At 39.6% G+C, this 19,976-nt stretch overlaps 1 protein-coding gene across 2 annotated transcripts in view; it reads right to left on the bottom strand.

The window, feature by feature from the left end:
• QSOX2 (quiescin sulfhydryl oxidase 2) overlaps positions 1 to 19,771 on the bottom strand; it is a 34,869-nt gene extending 15,098 nt beyond the window's left edge. The window contains exons 1-8 of one of the 2 annotated variants that reach the window (XM_075015331.1): positions 19,479 to 19,771; positions 12,616 to 12,716; positions 10,256 to 10,304; positions 8,769 to 8,877; positions 8,541 to 8,631; positions 7,555 to 7,700; positions 6,119 to 6,262; positions 2,771 to 2,900 (exon numbers count right to left, since the gene is read on the bottom strand). In XM_075015331.1, coding sequence (XP_074871432.1) covers positions 2,771 to 2,900; positions 6,119 to 6,262; positions 7,555 to 7,700; positions 8,541 to 8,631; positions 8,769 to 8,877; positions 10,256 to 10,304; positions 12,616 to 12,716; positions 19,479 to 19,749 — 1,041 coding nt within the window. In that variant the 5' untranslated portion in view covers positions 19,750 to 19,771. The remainder of the gene's footprint in view (positions 1 to 2,770; positions 2,901 to 6,118; positions 6,263 to 7,554; positions 7,701 to 8,540; positions 8,632 to 8,768; positions 8,878 to 10,255; positions 10,305 to 12,615; positions 12,717 to 19,478) is intronic. The other variant, XM_075015332.1, reaches the window with a different exon arrangement.
• Between the last annotated feature and the right edge of the window lie 205 nt (positions 19,772 to 19,976).

Raw genomic sequence — 19,976 nt, 5'->3', positions numbered from 1 at the left:
AGATTATACCTTGAGATGGCATTCTGGCAGGCATGTCCACAGGACTGTTCATGGCCTTTATTTCACACCTGTTCTGAATAATGTCAGCACGATACAAATTAATAATACTGTACTAATGCCAGAGTATTGGTTCGATACTAACTCAGATGGAAGTGTGTCACAATGCTTCCAACAAAACCTAGCCATTCCACTGTGATTTCCCACCAGGCATTTGATTCAATCTGACATTCCTTTGTCTGAAATTGAATGTCATTTCTAAAATTAGAAATATAGAGTAATTTGTAAAGTCCACTTTTATGTTATTACTGTTTGGGGAGGTTTAATTTTCAAAAGCTTTTCATTTCTCTCTCTTAGGAGCTGAACTTAAAAAAAAAAAAAACAGGTCTGGATAATGATGCATAAACTTGCAAACTGTTCTGATTATATGCCTTATAGCATCAAGGACCTCAACTGCAAGTAAAGAGACACCACACTTGGGATACAAATTTCCTGTCAGTGACACAGATGGAAAACAAGACAAACTCTACCACGTGCTGTCTTTGCTGAGTTATAAAAAGAGTTGTTTGCAGTCATGGAAACCACAGCGTTTTTCAGTATTATTTCAGAGGAATACAGGTCCCAGTCCAACTGGTCCAGGTCAGATAGAATTTGAGTACACACACTTTGCATATTTACATTCCTCAGAGTTTCACGTGCATATGGGAGTCATACCACAGCTCAGGACAGGAAGCAGAAATGCTCTACGTTAATCATTTCCAAAGACAGCAGCATTTCAACACTAGAGGAAGTTGTCCCTATGTCTGCTTTATCAGATACACAGAGAATATTAGGATAAGAGATGCTACAGAAATGCAAGTTCATTCTGCAGTAAATGTTCAATTGTTTATAAGATAAGTTCTGGCAAACAACTGGCTCCTTCTATCTACTTGATTCATGGTTCAGCATGTGCTCTCTTCTTCTGGCTCATCCCTCAGCTCAGAGCTCTCTTAATTGGTTTAATGAAAAACTCTAAAGCAGTAACTGTCTTCATTGCTGTCTCACTGCATAGCACCTAGCCTAAGTCTTGATTTGGGGTACCTGTAAAACTACTGTAATATAATGAGTGAACTGTACACAAATGAAATAATGTACATGATAGATATAGGAATACATTTAGTTATAACACTCCCCAAAAGTAATGCTGACCAGGGAAAATGTCAGGGGAACAAAGAAGCATATGACATGTGAACACCATTTTAGTAGCACACATAATAGGGGACCTGAGACAGGTATCAGTCTTACGGAGAATTCAAAAGAAAGGGCTGCTACAAGTTACACTAATAGCCAAGAAACTAATCCTACGATATGAAAATCCCTGAGCAAGAGATGGGAGCACAGACCTTAGCAATTTAGCAGCACTATAAATGTTCTTCAGAAATGAGGCTAGCGCACAAATTCCTGAAGCCTAAGTTCACACAGATGTTTTTATGAATTGATCACACATTTAGTTTAAAAAGAAATTCTTAAAAAAACAAAAACTCAAATGAATTTCATTTAAACTAAACTATGGCATTGGTGCAGTATGTTTCTGAAGTCCTTATGCTGCAAAGAACCATAAACGAAAGAAGTCAGAATTGTGAATAAAACATGAGATGCCAGAGGAGAATTTTTTTTTTAATGTTAAAAAAATACACAATTAGAAACCCCTCTGCTGCCCTTGCAAGAACTGGACTAGAGACAAGAGCATTCCTCTTTTACTCACTAATAGCCAGGAAAATAAATTACATCAGCTGGCCAGGATCCATCAGGAAGAGCAGAGACTGTTTCAGGGATAATATGATGGACAGATTAGCACTACACTTTCTTAAAGGAAATGAGGCCAGCTAGAGATTTCTGACCTCTGTCTGTCACAGGGGGTAAGAACCTGTCAGACTGATTTTCACATAATGCCAGATACTTGGAAATATTATATAACCCTGATTTCTTCCTCTGAACAGCCACTGGTGTGCTTTGTTTAGAAACAAATGCAATCCATTAATTACTTGGTAATAAAATACAGAGGAATACTGCAGCTCATGTTTAACTGGAGATTGCTTTTAAAAAGATTAATATATTAGAAATATATTAGAAATTTTCCAAGCCACATTTTCTTCATGTCAGACTCATTTTAAAAATGTTTACATTTTAGGACAAAAAAGTCCAAAACAAGACACCAAATAAACGCCCATCATTGTCATAGTACATGAGCACCTGAAACATTAAAGGGTTTATCCACACAGCACTCATGAGGTGACACTGTTTAGAGTCTTATAAATATGGTGCTTCATCATCTGTGTTCAAAAATCTTGATTCAAGTCAGCCATTTCATTAGCAATTCAGCCTACTTTTCTGAACACTGTACCTGGTTACATAGAAAGTCCAAGTGGAGGGAGGCAGGGAGAGTGTGTCTGTGTGTGTAAGTGAACAATCATTCAGTTGCAATCACTACCTATCCAAAAACATCTGCGCAACCATGCCAATTTTCATAGGTCTGTCCTGCAAGCCTGGGATAATCAAAGTTCTTATTTTATTCTGAGCCATGCAATTCAACCAAGTGCATTTTAATCCTTCAGGTTCTCCATAGAAACTTAAAACAGAATTTCTCTTAGACGCTGGAGAAACCAAAACATGTACATTTCTAAGAGCACACTGCAAGACATTTTCAGATGCACAAAGTATTCTGTCAAGTAGTAAATTTTACATTATATTTGTATGAGTCAAGTGAATGTAATCAAAGATGAGAAGTGTATACCTTGGCAATGACTGTAACAAAATCCTTGAAGGTCTTTAGCTCAGCTCCCTCAAGCATCTTGTGAGTGGCGAGCTCTACCCTGAGCAGGTAATGCAATCCTGATTCAAGGTCAGCCATGTACAGCTTAGTTCTAAAACACACATATATAATGTTAAAAATTGAGGCAGCTGTCTTTCAGTCATTTTCTCATCAGCCATTATGGTAAAACTGATCCATAGTGAGCACTATTTAAACCTCGTACCTTATTCCAAATGCAGGAATACACACTGCAGAGCCTCTTAAGGTGAATGTCAAGTTTAATGCCTTCCACTGGACTGTAATTTTAGAACAGCAATTTTATGCCACTAGTTCAGAGACCAGACAAATGAAGCACAATTGCACAAAAAGTTCTTATGTTTGAGTAAGAACCATCTACCTCTCTGCCCAACTTCTCCCTCTAAAGAAATCATAACCCTGACCCTCTGCCAGCAAGCAAACTGCTGGAGTCGCATCTTGTGACTTCTCTACACTGTTAAATATACACAGAGAACAATAGGCTGTGAAGGGAAAAGCCTTTTGTTAAACAGAAGTACTGTTGATGAAGAACAATGCCAAGGAGACTGAATGACAAAAATGAGAATATACCCATATTAAAAAAAGAATTTAGAAATCCTCCCTAAATGCAGCAGACCCACTAAGCAGGACCTTGTGCACCACAGTATATTTAACAGTCAGTAAATTAAAGAAGGTCTTGTGACAGTCAGACACATCAGAGGTGAATGCGACAGCTACACTTCCTTTCCTGAGAGCAGCAGCTATCATGGAAAACATTTCTGTATTTACCCTACCACTAGGCAAACAATTGAACTAAATGAACAATTTAGAGTTTGTATCCTAGAGTGCTGATTATAAGCCATAGTTACTAGGACATACAGTAACACAGTACAACAGGATACAGACCTGACAGCCTGATGTGTCAAAATTCCTGAGGACCCTTATGTTATATGACCCACATGATCAAACAATAAAATTTAAGAGCACCCATCAATCAGAAAACCACCTTATTCGGACAACAATGGCTGCATAATTATAATACACCTCAAAACCTGCGGAGGAAAACTGGGAAACTTTGGATTTATTTTTTATGAAAAAAGTGTGCAACTGTTCACCCTTAGATTGTTCTGCCACATGTGTAGAGTTTAATTTATTTTTTGGAGACAAGGGAGTGACTGAGTGAAAGTTACCTAAGCATGAATGAATTATTAGGAACTAAAACTACTGGTGAAGAAGTAACATAGATCCCATGGCAGGTAAATGAGTCTGGAAAGGCACCACACATGAGAAAAATGGGCTATCCTGCTTTGAACTGGTTGAGAGAGATTCCCTAAGAACTGTATTAAGTGCCAGGCCTGCTACAAGAGGGCAGTCTCCCTTCCTGGCCTCCAGAATTGATATAAGGCTGTGACAGCAAGGACATATCTTGCAGAAAGTGTTTGCAATCTACCAGCTTCTCCATGTGGAAGATGGGTGAGGGAGGCAAGCATACAAGGTGTTTATTGTTTCCAAGATATGTGGGGCTTTTCCTCCACAATGTTTTTGGCTCCAAATAAATACTTTGATTTACGAAGGCTGGCTGGACACTGATTAACCCTGTCACAGCCCTTGGGCGGAAGGAGGAGGGCAAGGGAACAAGATGTTGGGTGCTGAACTACTTATTAAATTCACTTATTTATCAAATTCCTTCCATGCTTTGATTGCCATGCTCCCTCCTTATTTTTCTTTTTTGGTAGTGAAAGTTGTGAAACACGGTCTCTCTTCACACCAGGCAGTGACTTTAAATAGGAAGAAAAGAATGACTAAAGAGGATTCACCTGCTAAAGTGATCACAGTGAATTGCAGAAGGAATTTTATCCTAAATCCATTGTCTGGAAGGGGAGGAATGTTGGCTCCCACCCCAAGAAAGGTGGTAACTCGAGGCCTGAGTTGCATCCCCCTCATGGAGACCAGGAAGGTTTAGAGATACAGCTATCTCAGAAATGTGACAGCTGCATTCTGAACAATATGTTCTCTCTCTAGGAAACAATGTATTCATTTACTAACAGTTAAATTATTTACTACTAGGTCTGCTGACATCCTAAATGTTAGTTGTCAGAATTAAATCATCAGGCACCAAACAATCTAACTGGGAGATATTTATATAGGGATCTTTTTTAAAAAACAAACAAACAAACGAAAAAAACCACATTGCAGAAGTACCAAGATTGATGGAATCATTCATCTTCTTTAGCTGCAAAAAAATCAGTTACCAAAACACAATATTCATTATGAACTATTAAAAGAAAAGAACAGCCATCTGTTAACAAACACAAGACTGACTCTCTACAGTTACCACAAAACAAAAACAAAAAAAAAAAAAAAGGAAACTAAGTACAAAATGGAAGCACTCAGTCCTACTTCTTTTCCAGCTAAAGATGCTGAAGGATTATCTCACTGCAAAGCTCTTGTATCCTTCTCTCCAACAGTCAAAGGGTGAACATAAACCTAAGTGGATTTGGTCCGATAAACATCTTTTCTAGTGACTTTAGGGCTTTCTAATGCACATGCATTTACTGAAACACTTTTTAGTGGTGTCCTGATTCGTCATTATACAAACAAATATTGGTTTATTGTTTCCTGCACATTGGCCAAAAAACTTATTTCAGTACTGACTTTACTTCATAAAAATCAATATTCCAGATAAAAATAAAAGTTTTACAATAAAAATTAAACTCGCATTTCAGATACTGGTTTCATACTCAATCCTGCTCATGCTGACACCAATGGGAGCAGAACTCAGCCATGGATTTTTAAAGGAAGGTGTGTGTTTAAAATAAAACTAGTCATTAATAGTACTTCCTTACATAGAAATGCATTTTGCACCAAATGCATATTGAAAATATTGCTTGCATCTCATTTAAAAGCTTTACAAATACGAGTCATTGTTGCAAGGAAGACACATGCACTAAATACAATTTTTACCTCTTTGCTGCAAGGGCCAAATTAATTTACCAATTTTATTCTAGTATATTGCAAAAAGGATAATGCTGAAGAAACAAATGAAAGCAGTGCTCTACAATGTGATCTGCAAGACATTTCAGTGCCAGGATTCCTTTGATATTCACACAAAATCCCTTTAGTTTGCTCAGCAGGTCACCATGTGGTGATTCAGTGACGATTCTGGGTGTATCCCTTCAGTAGTTATGGAATCAAATAAAGCTTTCAGCTACAGCAAGCTGTTAAAATAAATTATTTTGTAACTTCCCATTTGGTAATAATAACCATAGATTTTAACTACCAACCAATAAACTGAAGCTTAAAAACATCACTTACTTATCAAATTCCTTCCATGCCTTGATTCCTGTGCTTTCTTCTTTATTTTGCCTTTTTGGCAGTGGAAGTTGTGAAACAAGCTTTCTCCTCACACCAGGCAGTGACTTTAAATAGGAAGAAAAGAATGACCGAAGAGGCTTCAAACTGCGTAAGAAAGAACGATATAAAAATTAAAAATCAACTCAAGCTAAATGATTGACAGGAACAGTTTAATGCATCTATGAAATAAAAGATTTGGTTTGCCTTTGTTTTACAAGTTTGGTAAAAGCTGCATGTTTGATGCAAACTTTAGAACTAGCAGAAAAAACAATTAGGACTGGTGGCTTACAATACCATTCAAACTAAGACCAACATCCCATTTTTATAAAGACTTCAGGCCATATGTGTATACCTTATACAGCAAAACTTCCACTGAATTCAACAGATTGTTTGAGGGTACATCTACTCTAGCTGGGACTGGGTCAATCTTCTGAGGTTCAATTTTGCTCACCTAATCTGAGAAATTGAACTATCAGGGGGTGAGCATGAACCCTGGTACTCCTCATTCACACAAGGAGTACAGGAGGTTGACGAGAGAGTTTGTCCCTTCCTCAGTGAAGACGGCCAAAGTCAAATCATAAATACACTAACTCCAGCTATGCTACTGCCGTAGCTGGAACTGCATATCTATGATTGACTTTATTGTAGACCAGCCCTAAGTACCAAGTCCCATAAATCCTAATCTATATATCTATTTCAGATTAGCCCCAAACCATACATATACTCCTCAAAGACATCACAGAAATGAGTCAGTGATATTGACTGGTAGCAGTGGGAGAGACCACTAAAACAGTCTCTTCTCCAAATCTCAATATTTTATTTATCAACATCACTAGATTATCAGCATGTCGTCAGCTACTGCTGGACAGCTTAAATTCTCTCAATGCTTTGCACTGACACTGGAAATTCTATTTCACGTACCAAACTTTCCTCTTTGGTGCTTATTTTACGAGCAAGCATGTGGCCAGTCTAAACTCACCAATGCAGTGAAGTTATAATTCATCACTTTCGCATTTTGTTTTTTCCCCCAGGTGAGTGAGGAATCTATTTTATGTTTCCCTAGTCCATTTCAATGTACTGTGAACACATACAAAAAGTCAGCTGCATAAGAAGTATAAATGATGAAATATGAATAGGTTCTATTTCATATGCAATAGAATAGCTGTCTGAACAATGTCTGAGATAGTCAATCTGTAAAGTATGAAGAGTTCGAACATTAACTTTCAGTAAAATGCACAGATCACATATTGGGATACATTATCTTTACTTAAGTAACAAATGAAAGCTGGTTATCAAATACATTAACTACTAAGCAAGGAAACTAAGGTAACCCTTTTGAAGCTCAACTGAACCCCTCAGAGTACTGCATGTATCCCTTACAGATATACAGTACTTACATGTTAATTAATCCATGGGACCCATTTGGATAGATCAGATAACATGAAGGAATTGAGGCAATACCAAGTTTCTCTAATAAAGCCTTATCAGAATTCAGCACTCTCTTTACCATAATGTTTTCATATTGCATCAAGTCTAAGATCACCTGGGCAATAAGAAGACAGCATACAAGTTACATGCAGGATTTTTGGAAAAAAGAACAAGTCTATTACAGGGAATGCACATACTTTTAAGTAAACTAAGCTGTCAATAGAAACACCTTTCTATTCACAACATATGTGTATTAGTTTTCTGTGGACACTAACAACGTCTGTTGAACACAAATGTCACTCCTATTTTCTCTTGTCTTGAGATGTACGACTTTTCCTGAGCCCATTCAAACCTCCACAGATTAGATTTCATTTAGATATTGAAGTTTATGATCTGTGGACACAAACAGACTTGCACATCTACACCACTTGAACATTAACTGCCAAAATTATGCCTACAAACACGCAGGACCAGTCAAGATTCTGATGAACATTTGGTTGACAACTCTCTCTCTATTTCAGTCGCTCAAGGTCCCATTACTACAGTCATCTTCCTCTGTGCCACTCCAATGGCAGTCCTCCTCAAATCTGTTACTCTGACCAAACACTTCGTTCTCATCTACAAGGTCCTCCACAATCTTGTTTTGCTTATTCACCTGCTCTCATTTTCCATTCTCACCTTCTCTGTGCTCTTCCCACATGTGGAAGGCCAAATATGAGGAAAACCTCCTCTACGAACACATTCCTCTTCCTCATGGAACAAGGATGACCAGGATGTCAGCAGAGGGATCCTGGAGTGGCAGACTTCTGTTGGGAGACCTTTGGGCTCCCGACAGAAGCCTGCAATCTAGACATAGCCTTAGCAACATGAATACTTGCTCTGACTGAATAAAATACAAACTCAATTCTATTATTAATGATTTAATAATGGATTTAATTCACAAATCATACATTACCTCTCGCCCAACATAGGAATTACTGCTTTCAACCACGATAGCGGTATAATGATGACTATTTTTGTCAAAAAGAGAAGCAATCTCACTGGACCTTTTAAGAAAAGAAATGCTATTTAGCACACAAAGAACAAAAAAAAAATCCTTTACACTGAGAAACAGCCATGACCTTTTATTTAAGTAACATATCACATGTACAATATATTCTGTTATTTCAAACAAGAGTCTTACTGAATGGGATCCAAAGGAGGGCAAGCTGGTGGTCTAGACTCTTGGGTATGGTTCTGCAGAAAATCAATCATCATCTGACGAACTGTCAGGAGCTCTCGATCTGACCCTGCTAAAAAGAGACAGATGAAGAATTATTCAGCAGACAGAAAAGTGTCACTAAATTGAGGCTGTCTCAGACTTAAAGGGTGGGTTTTTTTAGTTAAATATCTAGGTGACAGTAGTTGTTTTGGGAGTGGGCAGAAGTACTTTTATTTGTGAGATTAAATTTTGAGACTTTGTAGTTGTCTTCCCTAGGAGCTTAAAAATACAAAGCCCTTTCTAACTCAAAGCAGCTGACCTGACTTTTGTCAGTTTCATCTTCCTTGATCCAGGTCTACATTCACACATAAAAGAATAGTTATAATGGCAGGAGTTCAAGCTATGGACATGTTCCATACCATATAAATGCTTTTTGTTTGTATGCTAGCTACAGAAAGCACTGAAGATTTGAGCCAGTAGTGTAACGCTCTTAAAAGCCCAAATAAAGTAACAACCAACCATAATGGGAAATAAGAGTTTAACCAGAGGTTTGAAATTAGAGGAGGGGAGAAGGTTTAAGTCTAAAGACAGATTCCTCACACTTTTTTTGCCACTGGAGGCAACCCCCTCTCAAACCCTAAAAATACCAGGTACAATCACAATAATATTCTAGCAGGAGGGCACTCTATTGTCTGACTTCTGGCCTTTTATATGTTACTCCAATTAAAAGATATTATTTTAAGCTGTAACTGTGGGAGGGATAGCTCAGTTGTTAGAGCACTGGCCTTGTAAACCCAGAGTTGTGAGTTCAATCCTTGAAGGAGCCATTTAGGGGTCTGGGACAAATAGATTTAAAAAAAAATCTGTTAGGGATGGTGATAGGTCCTGTTGTGAGTGCAGAAGACTAGACTCTATGACCTCTAAAAGTCCCTGCCAGCTCTATGAGATTAGGTATAAGGTATGACCATGCCAGAGCCATAGAGGACCAAGTCCAGCCTTGATGAACATTTAAATAAGAAAAGCCTAATACATTCAGGAGCTGCAGAAAGTAGCATTGGTAAATCAGAAGGTGGCAGTCTTCTATTTAAAGCCAGACCAAACAAGTGCTTCAACAGGGACAAGATGCTGCTGACAGGTGTGTGGTTTTTAATGAGATTTCAAATGAAGGATCAGCCCACTAGCAGCAATTGAAGGATAGAAAATGCACAGGGGTGTCAGCACTACAGCTGGGCACAAAGGCAAACTCAAGCAATTACATTCTGCCACCTCAAATTTCCCATACAATTTCATTTTTAACAGACATTTTAACCTTCTATTCTAAAGAGTTGCTTACTATGCTACTAAACAGCCTGTGCATTCCAACTATGGAGGTTTGAATTTTGATGAGTAAAGAAATATTGTTTGTTATACAGTGTACTCTGGGAGAGAAGGATAAATGCTTTTCAGATTGGTTAGTAGGGTTTTCTTACCTTTGTAATTTTCTCCAGTTGTGAACTGCTTTGTAAATGCTTTGAAGTACTGTGGGATGGAAAAAAAAATCCCTTTGAAGACAACATTCACGGCTCAAGGGGAAAAAATATTTCAGGAAAGCTCAGTCCAGAGGCAGAACACAATTTTCGTAAGTTCCTGCTTTTTATGGTTTTAATTCATCATACATTATTACGTAGCTTACAGATAAGTAGAATATGCTACAGAAATTGTACTCTTCCCTTGTAAATGTCAAGGGCTTGAGCCTCAGCTGGTGTGGATATAATGGCTTTTGATTTATACTAGCTAAGGACTAAGTTCACCCTAACCCACATGCCCACATGACAAGTTATCAAGGGCCATGTAGCCCAAAGGCCTTGAGAACAGATAGAGGGAACGGGGCTGCGGTGGAAAGCAAGTTGAGGTGTGAAGGGCTGTGGCCAGGGAAAGATGCCTCACCCAAGGCCCCAGCCCCAGGGCAGCTGTAGCTAGAGAGAGGCAGGGAGAGATGCTCTCTCATAGCCCAGGTGCTGCTGTGGGAAGAGAGGGCTGGGTGTGGGGGTGGCATCTTCTCTCCCTGCCCCAACCCTGGGGCAACCTGCACCCCAAACTTCTCAATCCTGGGCATACCACAGAGCACACACCCTGACCCTTTGCCCTAGTCCTAAATCCTCACATGCCTACCCCAAACAACTCAGCCCCACCCCAACACACATCTCCATATCGGTGCAGAAAACAAAATTCATTCTGCTCACAGATATAAAACAGAGGGAACGCTGGCTGTTAATCTTGCCCATGGATCCTTAAATGATCAATTTCTTGTAAGTCAAATATTTCTATAATTGAACTAGTGACTGCTTACACCCTAAAAGTTCTTAACTCCCTCTGGTGGTTAACAACCCCCCGCCGCGCCAAACAACACACACACACACACACCTTTTACCTATTTAAAAAAGCGTTAAAACATACAGTACTATAGAAAGAAATCAGTCAGGTTTTTGGCCTCAGAACGTGACAGAAGAAAAAAATAAAAAGCCATAATCTTTCCCTCACCAGAAGAATAACAGTTTTTATCTTATGATACTTCACTTCTCACATTAAAAACTTTTTATCAAGATTTCCCTTGCCCCACATTTTATTGAAATAAATAATAGTAACGATGATGACTACACACTGGGTGGAAGATCAATAGCATGATAAAAAACAGTTCATTTTCATCCTGGGAAGCAAAATTCTGAGTTAAACAATTCCTGATTCTCCTGACAACCACTAGAAAGTATTTTTAAATTCTATTTAAGTGAAATGTGAAGTAAAAAGTTAAGAAAGATATAAGGCTAGTGAAGGATGGATCCAAAAGTTAAAACACTATAACACAGTTAGAATCCTGCAAATCCATGGGTATCTGCTTTATTTCCACGATCCATGGTTATCTGCATCTGGACGCAGATATCCACAGCTCACTTTTGTTAGACGTGGATACAAATTTTGTATCTGTGCAGAGCTCTACACGTAGTCTCTTACGAAATCAACCATTTGATTTCATCTTTGTCTCTGATGGACAGGTTGAACCTCTCTTGTCCAGCAGCATCTGCAATCCAGCAGGATTTTAGTTAGTTAGATGTCCAAGTTTCCTATGGTCCTATAAAAGATTGTTTCTGGTCACCAGTTCTGCCTCTCGGTGTTCTGTGCTCTTATTTAGCTGAAATTTACCCCAAAATGTCTTCTAAGAGGCCAGTAAGCAGTGAAGGTGTTGGTAATGCTGCTAGACAAATTCTCTTGTCTGGCGTCAGGCCCTGAGGCTGCCAGATTACAGAGTTTCAACTTTTATCAGTTTTGTACTACTGGATTTCCCCTCACGTCAAAAAGTGAGACAAAATTTGTAGCTATTAATGTTTGCTATACTATGGATCTTTACATGTTTGCCAGCTAATAAATACATTGCATCCAAATACCTTGGTGATGGGAGACACAAAAATACTTTTAATATACTGCTTCCTGTGCCGTCTCTCTTACAGTTGCAAAATTGTATTTCAGAGTTTAGAACGATCACAAGCCCAACTGATTCAGATGGCTGCATCATCTATTCCATACTATTGACTAACAGAGCTCTAAAGCATCTTTTATTATAATCACAAGCTTCCTTGGGGGAGGGATGGAGGGGAGAACATCCAGATCTGAGAACAATAACTCAACATTTTGGTTAAGTAAGTTTGTTCTGTTTTTAACTAGAGGTAGGAAGTTCAACAGCTGTAGTTTGGAACACAGAATAGAAACTATTTTAAGATTTAAAGCAAATTTGAGTTTTTTTTAAATGTACACAAAATGGAATAAAGCCATGTCTGATGCAGATCGTGCCACTTACCCTGAAAGTTGGATAGTAGAGAATACCATAGTCTTTACAAGTCTCATAGTTCTCTTCCTCCCCACAATCCAGCACACCAATCCTGATGGCAGAGTCCCAGTCTGAAAATAAATAAATATTTTAACTTTTGATGCAGCACTGACCACCAGGCATCCTATCGTAGGTCATGTTCCAGCTTCCAAGGAAGTCAATGGTAAAACTTTCACTGGCTTCATAGGCCTGCCCCCATCTGTCTTACATTTACAACTTCAACAATCATTTAACTGACTAGTTTTAAAGACTAAAAATGGCATCTGGTACAAGGGAGGGAACTATTTTCAACAAATCAAAAGAAAAAGAAACCCAAAGCAAACAATTTGACTTCTCTCAAAGGCTGTTGGCATTTGCTCAGTTCAAATGGATGAAACAGGGCTCAATCCAACACAAGTAACTAGTACTGTAATTTTTGGTTTATCCTGTCAGCTAAACTCATCATTCAATTAATTTTATTCCTTGTCAGTTTTACAAGATGAACTGAATATTTACCCATCTGCAACACTTTCAGTTACTCTGTTACATAGACAATGCATCTTCTATCAGGGGTGATAGTAACACAGACCAGCTTTTTGCTGAATCGCAACTTATTACAAAGCTTATAAAATGATGCAATGCCTAATTAAACCATAAAGCTCACATTCTGACTTCTGAAGGTGCTCTTAGGTTTAAGTGCTGCCCAAGAGCATGTTGGGGATATATATGAGCAAATTCAGTTCCCTGAGGATTAATTGGGGTGCAGTTTCAAGTTTTTGTAAGGTGTTTTATTGAGAATCACCATAAATATTTAGAATGATAAACTGCTTGAAACATTCTTACACAAACCATTTTCATAAGAGAATCCTTGGAGACCTTAATAGTTTGGATTCTTTTCCCTTTTACGTTGTTTAAAATAATATGGCTACATACATGCTACCAGTAAATATTAAAATATATTAAGCTATGTTGCTAAGAGACACCTGTGTACTGTACAAAGAAATATTCACCCTTTTAAAAATAAAATTCTGTTGCAACTCCCACTCCCCTACAGCCTTTCTCCCCTATTTGTATAAAGAGGAAAAAAAATGGAACATTTAATGTCCATAAGTAACCCAGAGAAGTTTGGAAAAAAGCCATGACAACTCTGGACATCCTCAAGGCGGGAGCTTCAAAAATCCTCTGTTACTTTGAAAGGAGAATCCAGAAAGCTTTGGCAGGAGGTGAAGATATAAACATCTGTCTTGGTTAATGCCAATGTCTTTAGTAGTTTTTTTCTTTTATGAATTCCTGTGAATCTACCGAGTCCTTTAATTTAAAAACATACTAAAGTTAAACACGTCTGAGTCAAAGCACATGAAAATTTCACTATATTCAAAACTTGATCAACAGCTCTATGTCAGGCTGCTTTTGGAATTTAGCTTGACCTTTGTTTTTTCTTTGAAAGAACTCTTGCATTTTGATAAGGAAAGACAGGGCGGCCGATTGAAAATTTCAGTTGTAGTGCACATGCTGACAGCTGAAGAGGCGTCAGCAGTAACTATAAGCATCCTAGAGCAGATGGACATGTATTCACAGGAACACAAAAGATACAACAGTCTGTTTTTAAAACTAAAATGCAAAATTTAAAAAAAATTTTGGCTTCATGGTGTCTGTCCCATTCAACTTTACCACTCCTCCTCCCTTTTCCACTTGTCTTGATCACCCAACACATAATGAACAGAAGCACGATAAACCTAATGCAAACAGCCTACTTTACAACAATGCAAGCTCATCACTTGCTAAATACTTGGATTAAAGAGCACCAGCTGGGAAGCACACAGTGAAAACCATGTGCTTCTGTTCGCCTCTGTAACACACTGCCTAGATTGTACACATTTATTTCATTTACAGTGGCATGGGAGCCTACAGCACTATTGCATATTAGATACTACTATCACTTTAGTATTACTGGGAAGGCCTAAATAGATTTCAGAGAATGCAGAATGAAAAATAGTATCAAGATTTTTCCGGCAATGTATTAAAAGGGTTAAATGTTTAACTTGCCACATTTCACATGCTAAATTTAGTTCAGAGCTTCCAAAGTAACACCAATACTTTATTTAAATATTTAGCAAACAGAAAATAGTTCCAAAAATGAAAGTCAGGGACACCAATGGAAAACACTTCCTGATATGGACTATATGTACTAAGGATGTCTAAGTACTTCAGGTGCATCCCAAAATGTGTGAAAAAGGAAATCTAGTAAAATTATTTAGACAAAGACTCTTACTGCAAGCTGATTTTCTCCCTTGCAGATAAATGCAAGTAAAAACTATAAAAAATTCAAAGCCTCGTCATATGGACTCCACTTAGACAAAGCTATCAATACTGTACATTCTAAAATATCCAACCCAACACTAAACAAGGGAAAACCTTTTCATCCTTTTCTGTTATGTACTACAGACATTGTAGCATTCTCCATCTTGATTTTTTGGAAACAGATTTTTTGGAGAGACTTGCCTTTATGGCTACGGTTATGCTGATCTGAACCACTGGCAGCAGTATGCAAATGGACAGTCTCAAATGCAAATAGATGCTCATTTGCATATCTGCTCACTGGCAGATGATACTGCTGGTGGCACAAAAAAAGCCGTGTAAACGTGGCTTTGCAGGCGAACCCCATCCCTTTGTCGGCAGTCTCTTACACCTAATTTTTTCTTTCACAGATGGGGGTTACTTTCGAAAGAGCCACGTCTACACTGCTTTTCTTCTTTAGAAAGAAGAATATGCAAATGAGGTACCAGATATGTACATCTACACCTCATTTGCATTTGCAATTTCCCTCATTTGCATGCCTCTTTTGAAAGAGGAATGCTTGTGTAGATGTAGCCCATAGGATCTTTCCAAAGGGACCTATTCTTTCAAAAGAACTTTCTAGTATAGATGCAGCCCCTACGTATAACTAACATGATAGTCTCTTCCTGGACCATGACAAGACTTCTGTAGCTTCTCCTTAAAGGTGTCCATTTAAGAAACAAAAAGAAAGATGTAATGGCCAGCTTTGGAAAGGCATGTTACATGATTTCCAGTTATCTTTTCAAAGAGAAACATTGTATAAAATTGCTATGGAACGGCAACTTTTAAAGAGAAGTTTTAATTGCCTTTAAAAATAGCATTAACTTAGAGCAGCAGTCCTATGGAAACTTTTAATACTGAGTATTTTAGCAACTGGACACACCCACCAGGAGCTAGTCAAAAATTAATTTTAATGTCTATTTTGATGAAAGAGCAGATAACTACATGAAAATGTGAGTTTTGATATTTCATCAACGTACATGGCATTATGCAAAACAGCCATGGTTCCTACTTTTAGTTTTTGAAATTGTTACTGCAGAATTTGAGACCTTACAAAAAGTGCCCAATTTTGTTATTAAGAGTCAGAAAACCCTCTCTATTCCACCATCTCTCGTTTGAATTCCTATTCAAAACACATTTCTACCATTCAGTTCACCAAGCTTAATATACCACCCAAAAACCTTTTTAAAATACATACATACATACATACATAAAACTAATTGCATTAGAGTGGTCATCAGTAATGTTATATTGGATTGAAAGCAACTTTTGGCAGTGACCAGCGTTCCCTGTAACCTGTGCTTGTGTGGCCACTCAGGAAAGATTCAAATGCTGCCCAGCTGATTAGCAGAGCACCCACAGCTGTTTTTTGTTTATCCTGGAGGTGCACATTTGCACATAAAAATTATTCTGCACATGCAAAGGAAAAATCCACACGTGGATGGAAAAGAGTAGATGAGGGGAGAGCAAACTTTTTACGTTAGGCCCCCCTTTTCATCCCTGCAATTAGCAGGGACCCATCCAACCTGTCTAACGTAATCCAAACTGACAAATTTTGGTTTTGTTCATATGAAAAAAACCCTTTCAGCATGTGTAACAAAATAAGTATGGAAAAGGTAAAAAATTTTATTAACTGGTATATAAATGTGAACACACACATAAGAACAGTAACATATTTCAACATTTTTAATGAGATGGATGAGCCTGAGACTCAGCAGATGATTGTGCTGCACCCTCCCTTACAAATTTTCACGCCCCAAACCCCAGGGGGCCCACCCTCCACTTTGCACACTCCTGCAGTAGAGGGAACACTGGCAGAGGCTGTTCCTCTTTATATTTCACATGGCTCAGAATACCATCAGTGCTTGGTCAACAAGTAAAAATAGTAAAATATTATCTTAAGTGACAAAATACACATCACAGCTATGAACATGGCTACCAATGCTTTTTTGGCAAACAACTCAAATGCTTATTATCAAATGATTCTGTCATGACTACCACATGACTGCTGACTCATTGTGCAGTCTCACACCACACAAAGAGTATCTGCTTATTTTCCTGTTATTATCCAACACTTCCACCTGGAATAAATAATTTATTTTTGCTTTGTCCTGACACCCAAGTGTATGTATTAAGATCAAACAGAAGAGACAGCACTATAAGCACTCATACAATGTAAGAGTCAGTGTTCCACAAGTAAAATATTCATTATCCTCTTGAGCATCATGTAAGAATCACCCTGATTTTGCTGCATATTGGCCCACGCTGCAGAATAGCCACTGGTGCTGCCTCAAACTGGGAGCTAGGCATCACCCATTTCACCAGAAATCAGTCAGTTCTCAAACATGTATTTCAATTAAAGTGAAGGGAAAGTGAAACTTATGTCAAGGATGATATAAATCTTATGGTTGGTGATCCAGTAAGTCACACTGCTGTTGAATAAATACCATGTTCTAGACTGATATTAAAATCTTACCCAAAGAGTTATTCAAAAATATTCATTTCAACTATAAAGTAAAGAAAACTATCTGTACATAAAATTAATAAGGTGCCATGTTAATATGTAAATCTCCCTTTCTTATTTTTACACAGCACCCAAAAGAAAGACAGGCACTTTTTATTAATCAATCAAATATCACACATTCATTAATAGGATCACAAAATTCATTCAGGGGGTGATGGAGGCACTGCTTGAGTGAAAATCCTATAGTAAATATAGAGAGACTTTCATAATGGTAAGGAAATAAAGGTTACTTATCAAGGCATACGTGCTGAGATTGTTCACAGGAATGTAGTATAGTTGATGTTTCACTTGACAAAAGTTCTCTTCTATTCAGGATCTTAGATGGTACCTGTCATCAATGTATCTAAATAATAAATCTACATACCTGTGATAATTTGGCTTACAGATGTTTGGATTTTTACAGTAATTCATTCTTTTCTGCCTGAATTCTCTATAAAGTTCTACGCAAGTGTTCTGTCTTTTTTATATTGACGAAGCTTACGTTAAGTGAATGCTATTATTTCATTATACATTTTGCTCTTAAAATAGGCTAGGCATTTTACAAAGCATACAGCAGATGCACTGCCTGCAAGCATTTACAGTCTAAAGATTCTGCATATGTTGTTAAGAGCTTCCATTTGTACCCTGTGAAGCACCAGGATACTGGATGTTTGCATATATATCTTACACCCCACGGACAGACTCCTCTTTTTCATGACAGAGGGAGCAACAATTCCTTTTATTTTTCTTCCTTTTTTCTCCAAATGTAATATGAAAATGTTTTTCACTATTTCCAGTGTTGTTGCTATTTATCACATACTGCTCTTTCTGGGCAGCACTCTGATAAAGCAGCAAGCGGTTTGCAAATCAATAAGGGAATAATATAAAGTGGAGGCAAACTGGAATTTGGGATATAATGCTGAGGCAGGTACTGATCTCCTGGTCCATGGTTCTGCTGGTGGAGGTACAACCCATCTAAGGCTATGTTTACATTGTGGAGCTATTCCGGGATTCAGAAGTATCCCAAAATGGTAACTCCATATCAAGGAAATGTGTCTTGTGTTTTGAAATATTTTTGAAATACCAGGTGCACTATTTCAGCATCCCTCTATCTCTCACTGTGGGACGAGTAAGGGATGCCTCAAAATCGCCCAGTATTTTGAAATTTGGCACTGTCAACTCAAAATATTTTGTTTCGAAGTTAACTTGAAATAAAATATGCAATTTACAACAAGAAGATCTGTGGCACCTTATAGACTAACAAATATTTTGGAGCATCAGCTTTCATGGGCCAAGACCTGCCTCGTCAGACGCAGTTGACGAAGCAGGTCTTTGCCGACAAAAGCTGATGCTCGAAAATATCTGCTAGTCTGTAAGGTGCTACAGATTTTGTTGCTTTTGAAGAGAGACACTAACTGGGCTACCCCTCTGGTATGCAATTTGCATATCACAAAATGCATCTCTTATTTCAGAGTAAGGACACAGTGTAAACACTGCCTAAGTGAGGTAGCCGGAAGTTGGACAGATTAGAGGGCTTGGCTGTGCCAGTATAGCGGCTATGGGGAGTGACAGGCGGGCAGAAGGTTAGTTATGCAGTGCTGCAAACTGCTTTATAATCTGCCATCCCCAACCAGCCCTCTCCGTGCAGTCATGTCACGTGACAGTTGCTCATCACGGCGAGCTCCCCGAAGGGGGCTGGTCGTGGTAGGATCAGGGACGTTAGGCCGGGGGCGCCCGTTACTTACAGGTCCCAAACCACCGAGCCGAAGGGCGGGGACGCGGGAAGGACTCAGCAGGTCCAGGGGGAAGAGGAGACAGGGAATTCTCTCCCCTGTGCTGCCCGGGGAAGCTGATGCAGCGCGGGGGTGAACACGAGGGGCCAAGCTAGAGGCACATCCCCAGGCAGGGCCCGTCCAGGGCAAAGCCCGGCGGGAGGGAGCGCAGAGGGTCCGGCTTGGAAGCGGTGGGGCCCACCCGCCTTTCGCCCAGGCGCTGCGGGGCTCCCCGGACTCACCTTTCACGTCCCCGGCCAGGGCCCGCCAGGTCGGGGCGAAGCCGATACAGTGGCCGCAGGACGAGCTGTAGAACTGCAGCACCCAGGCGGCCGAGGAGTTGAGCAGCGCCCGGCGCACGGTGCCCGCCTCCAGCACCGTCAGCGGGTCCTCCCCGGCCCGGTACAGCCGCGCCGCCTCCCCGCCCAGCCCGGCCGCCGCCACCAGCGCCAGCAGCAACAGAAGCGGCGGCGGCAGGGCCGGGGGACCGCCGCCTGCACCGCCCGCCGCCATGTTGGGAGCCAAGGGGCGGGGGAGCGGGGCCGTCGTTCCCCCTAGCAACAGGCCGGCCCTAGCGACGGGCCTCGGTCAGCAACCCGCCCCCCGGCGGGGGATGGGCGCAAGGGGGCGGGGCTAGGGCGGCACACCCCCCGCAGACGGAAAAGCTCACTCCGAATTACACCCCCCCCCCCCAACGCCGCCACAGGGGCGGGGCGTCCGCCCAGGCGCGCACCAGATAA

Source organism: Carettochelys insculpta, chromosome 21 (genome assembly GCF_033958435.1).
Source record: "Carettochelys insculpta isolate YL-2023 chromosome 21, ASM3395843v1, whole genome shotgun sequence".
NCBI lineage: Eukaryota > Metazoa > Chordata > Testudines > Carettochelyidae > Carettochelys > Carettochelys insculpta.
This window is presented reverse-complemented; position numbering and strand designations above follow the sequence as displayed.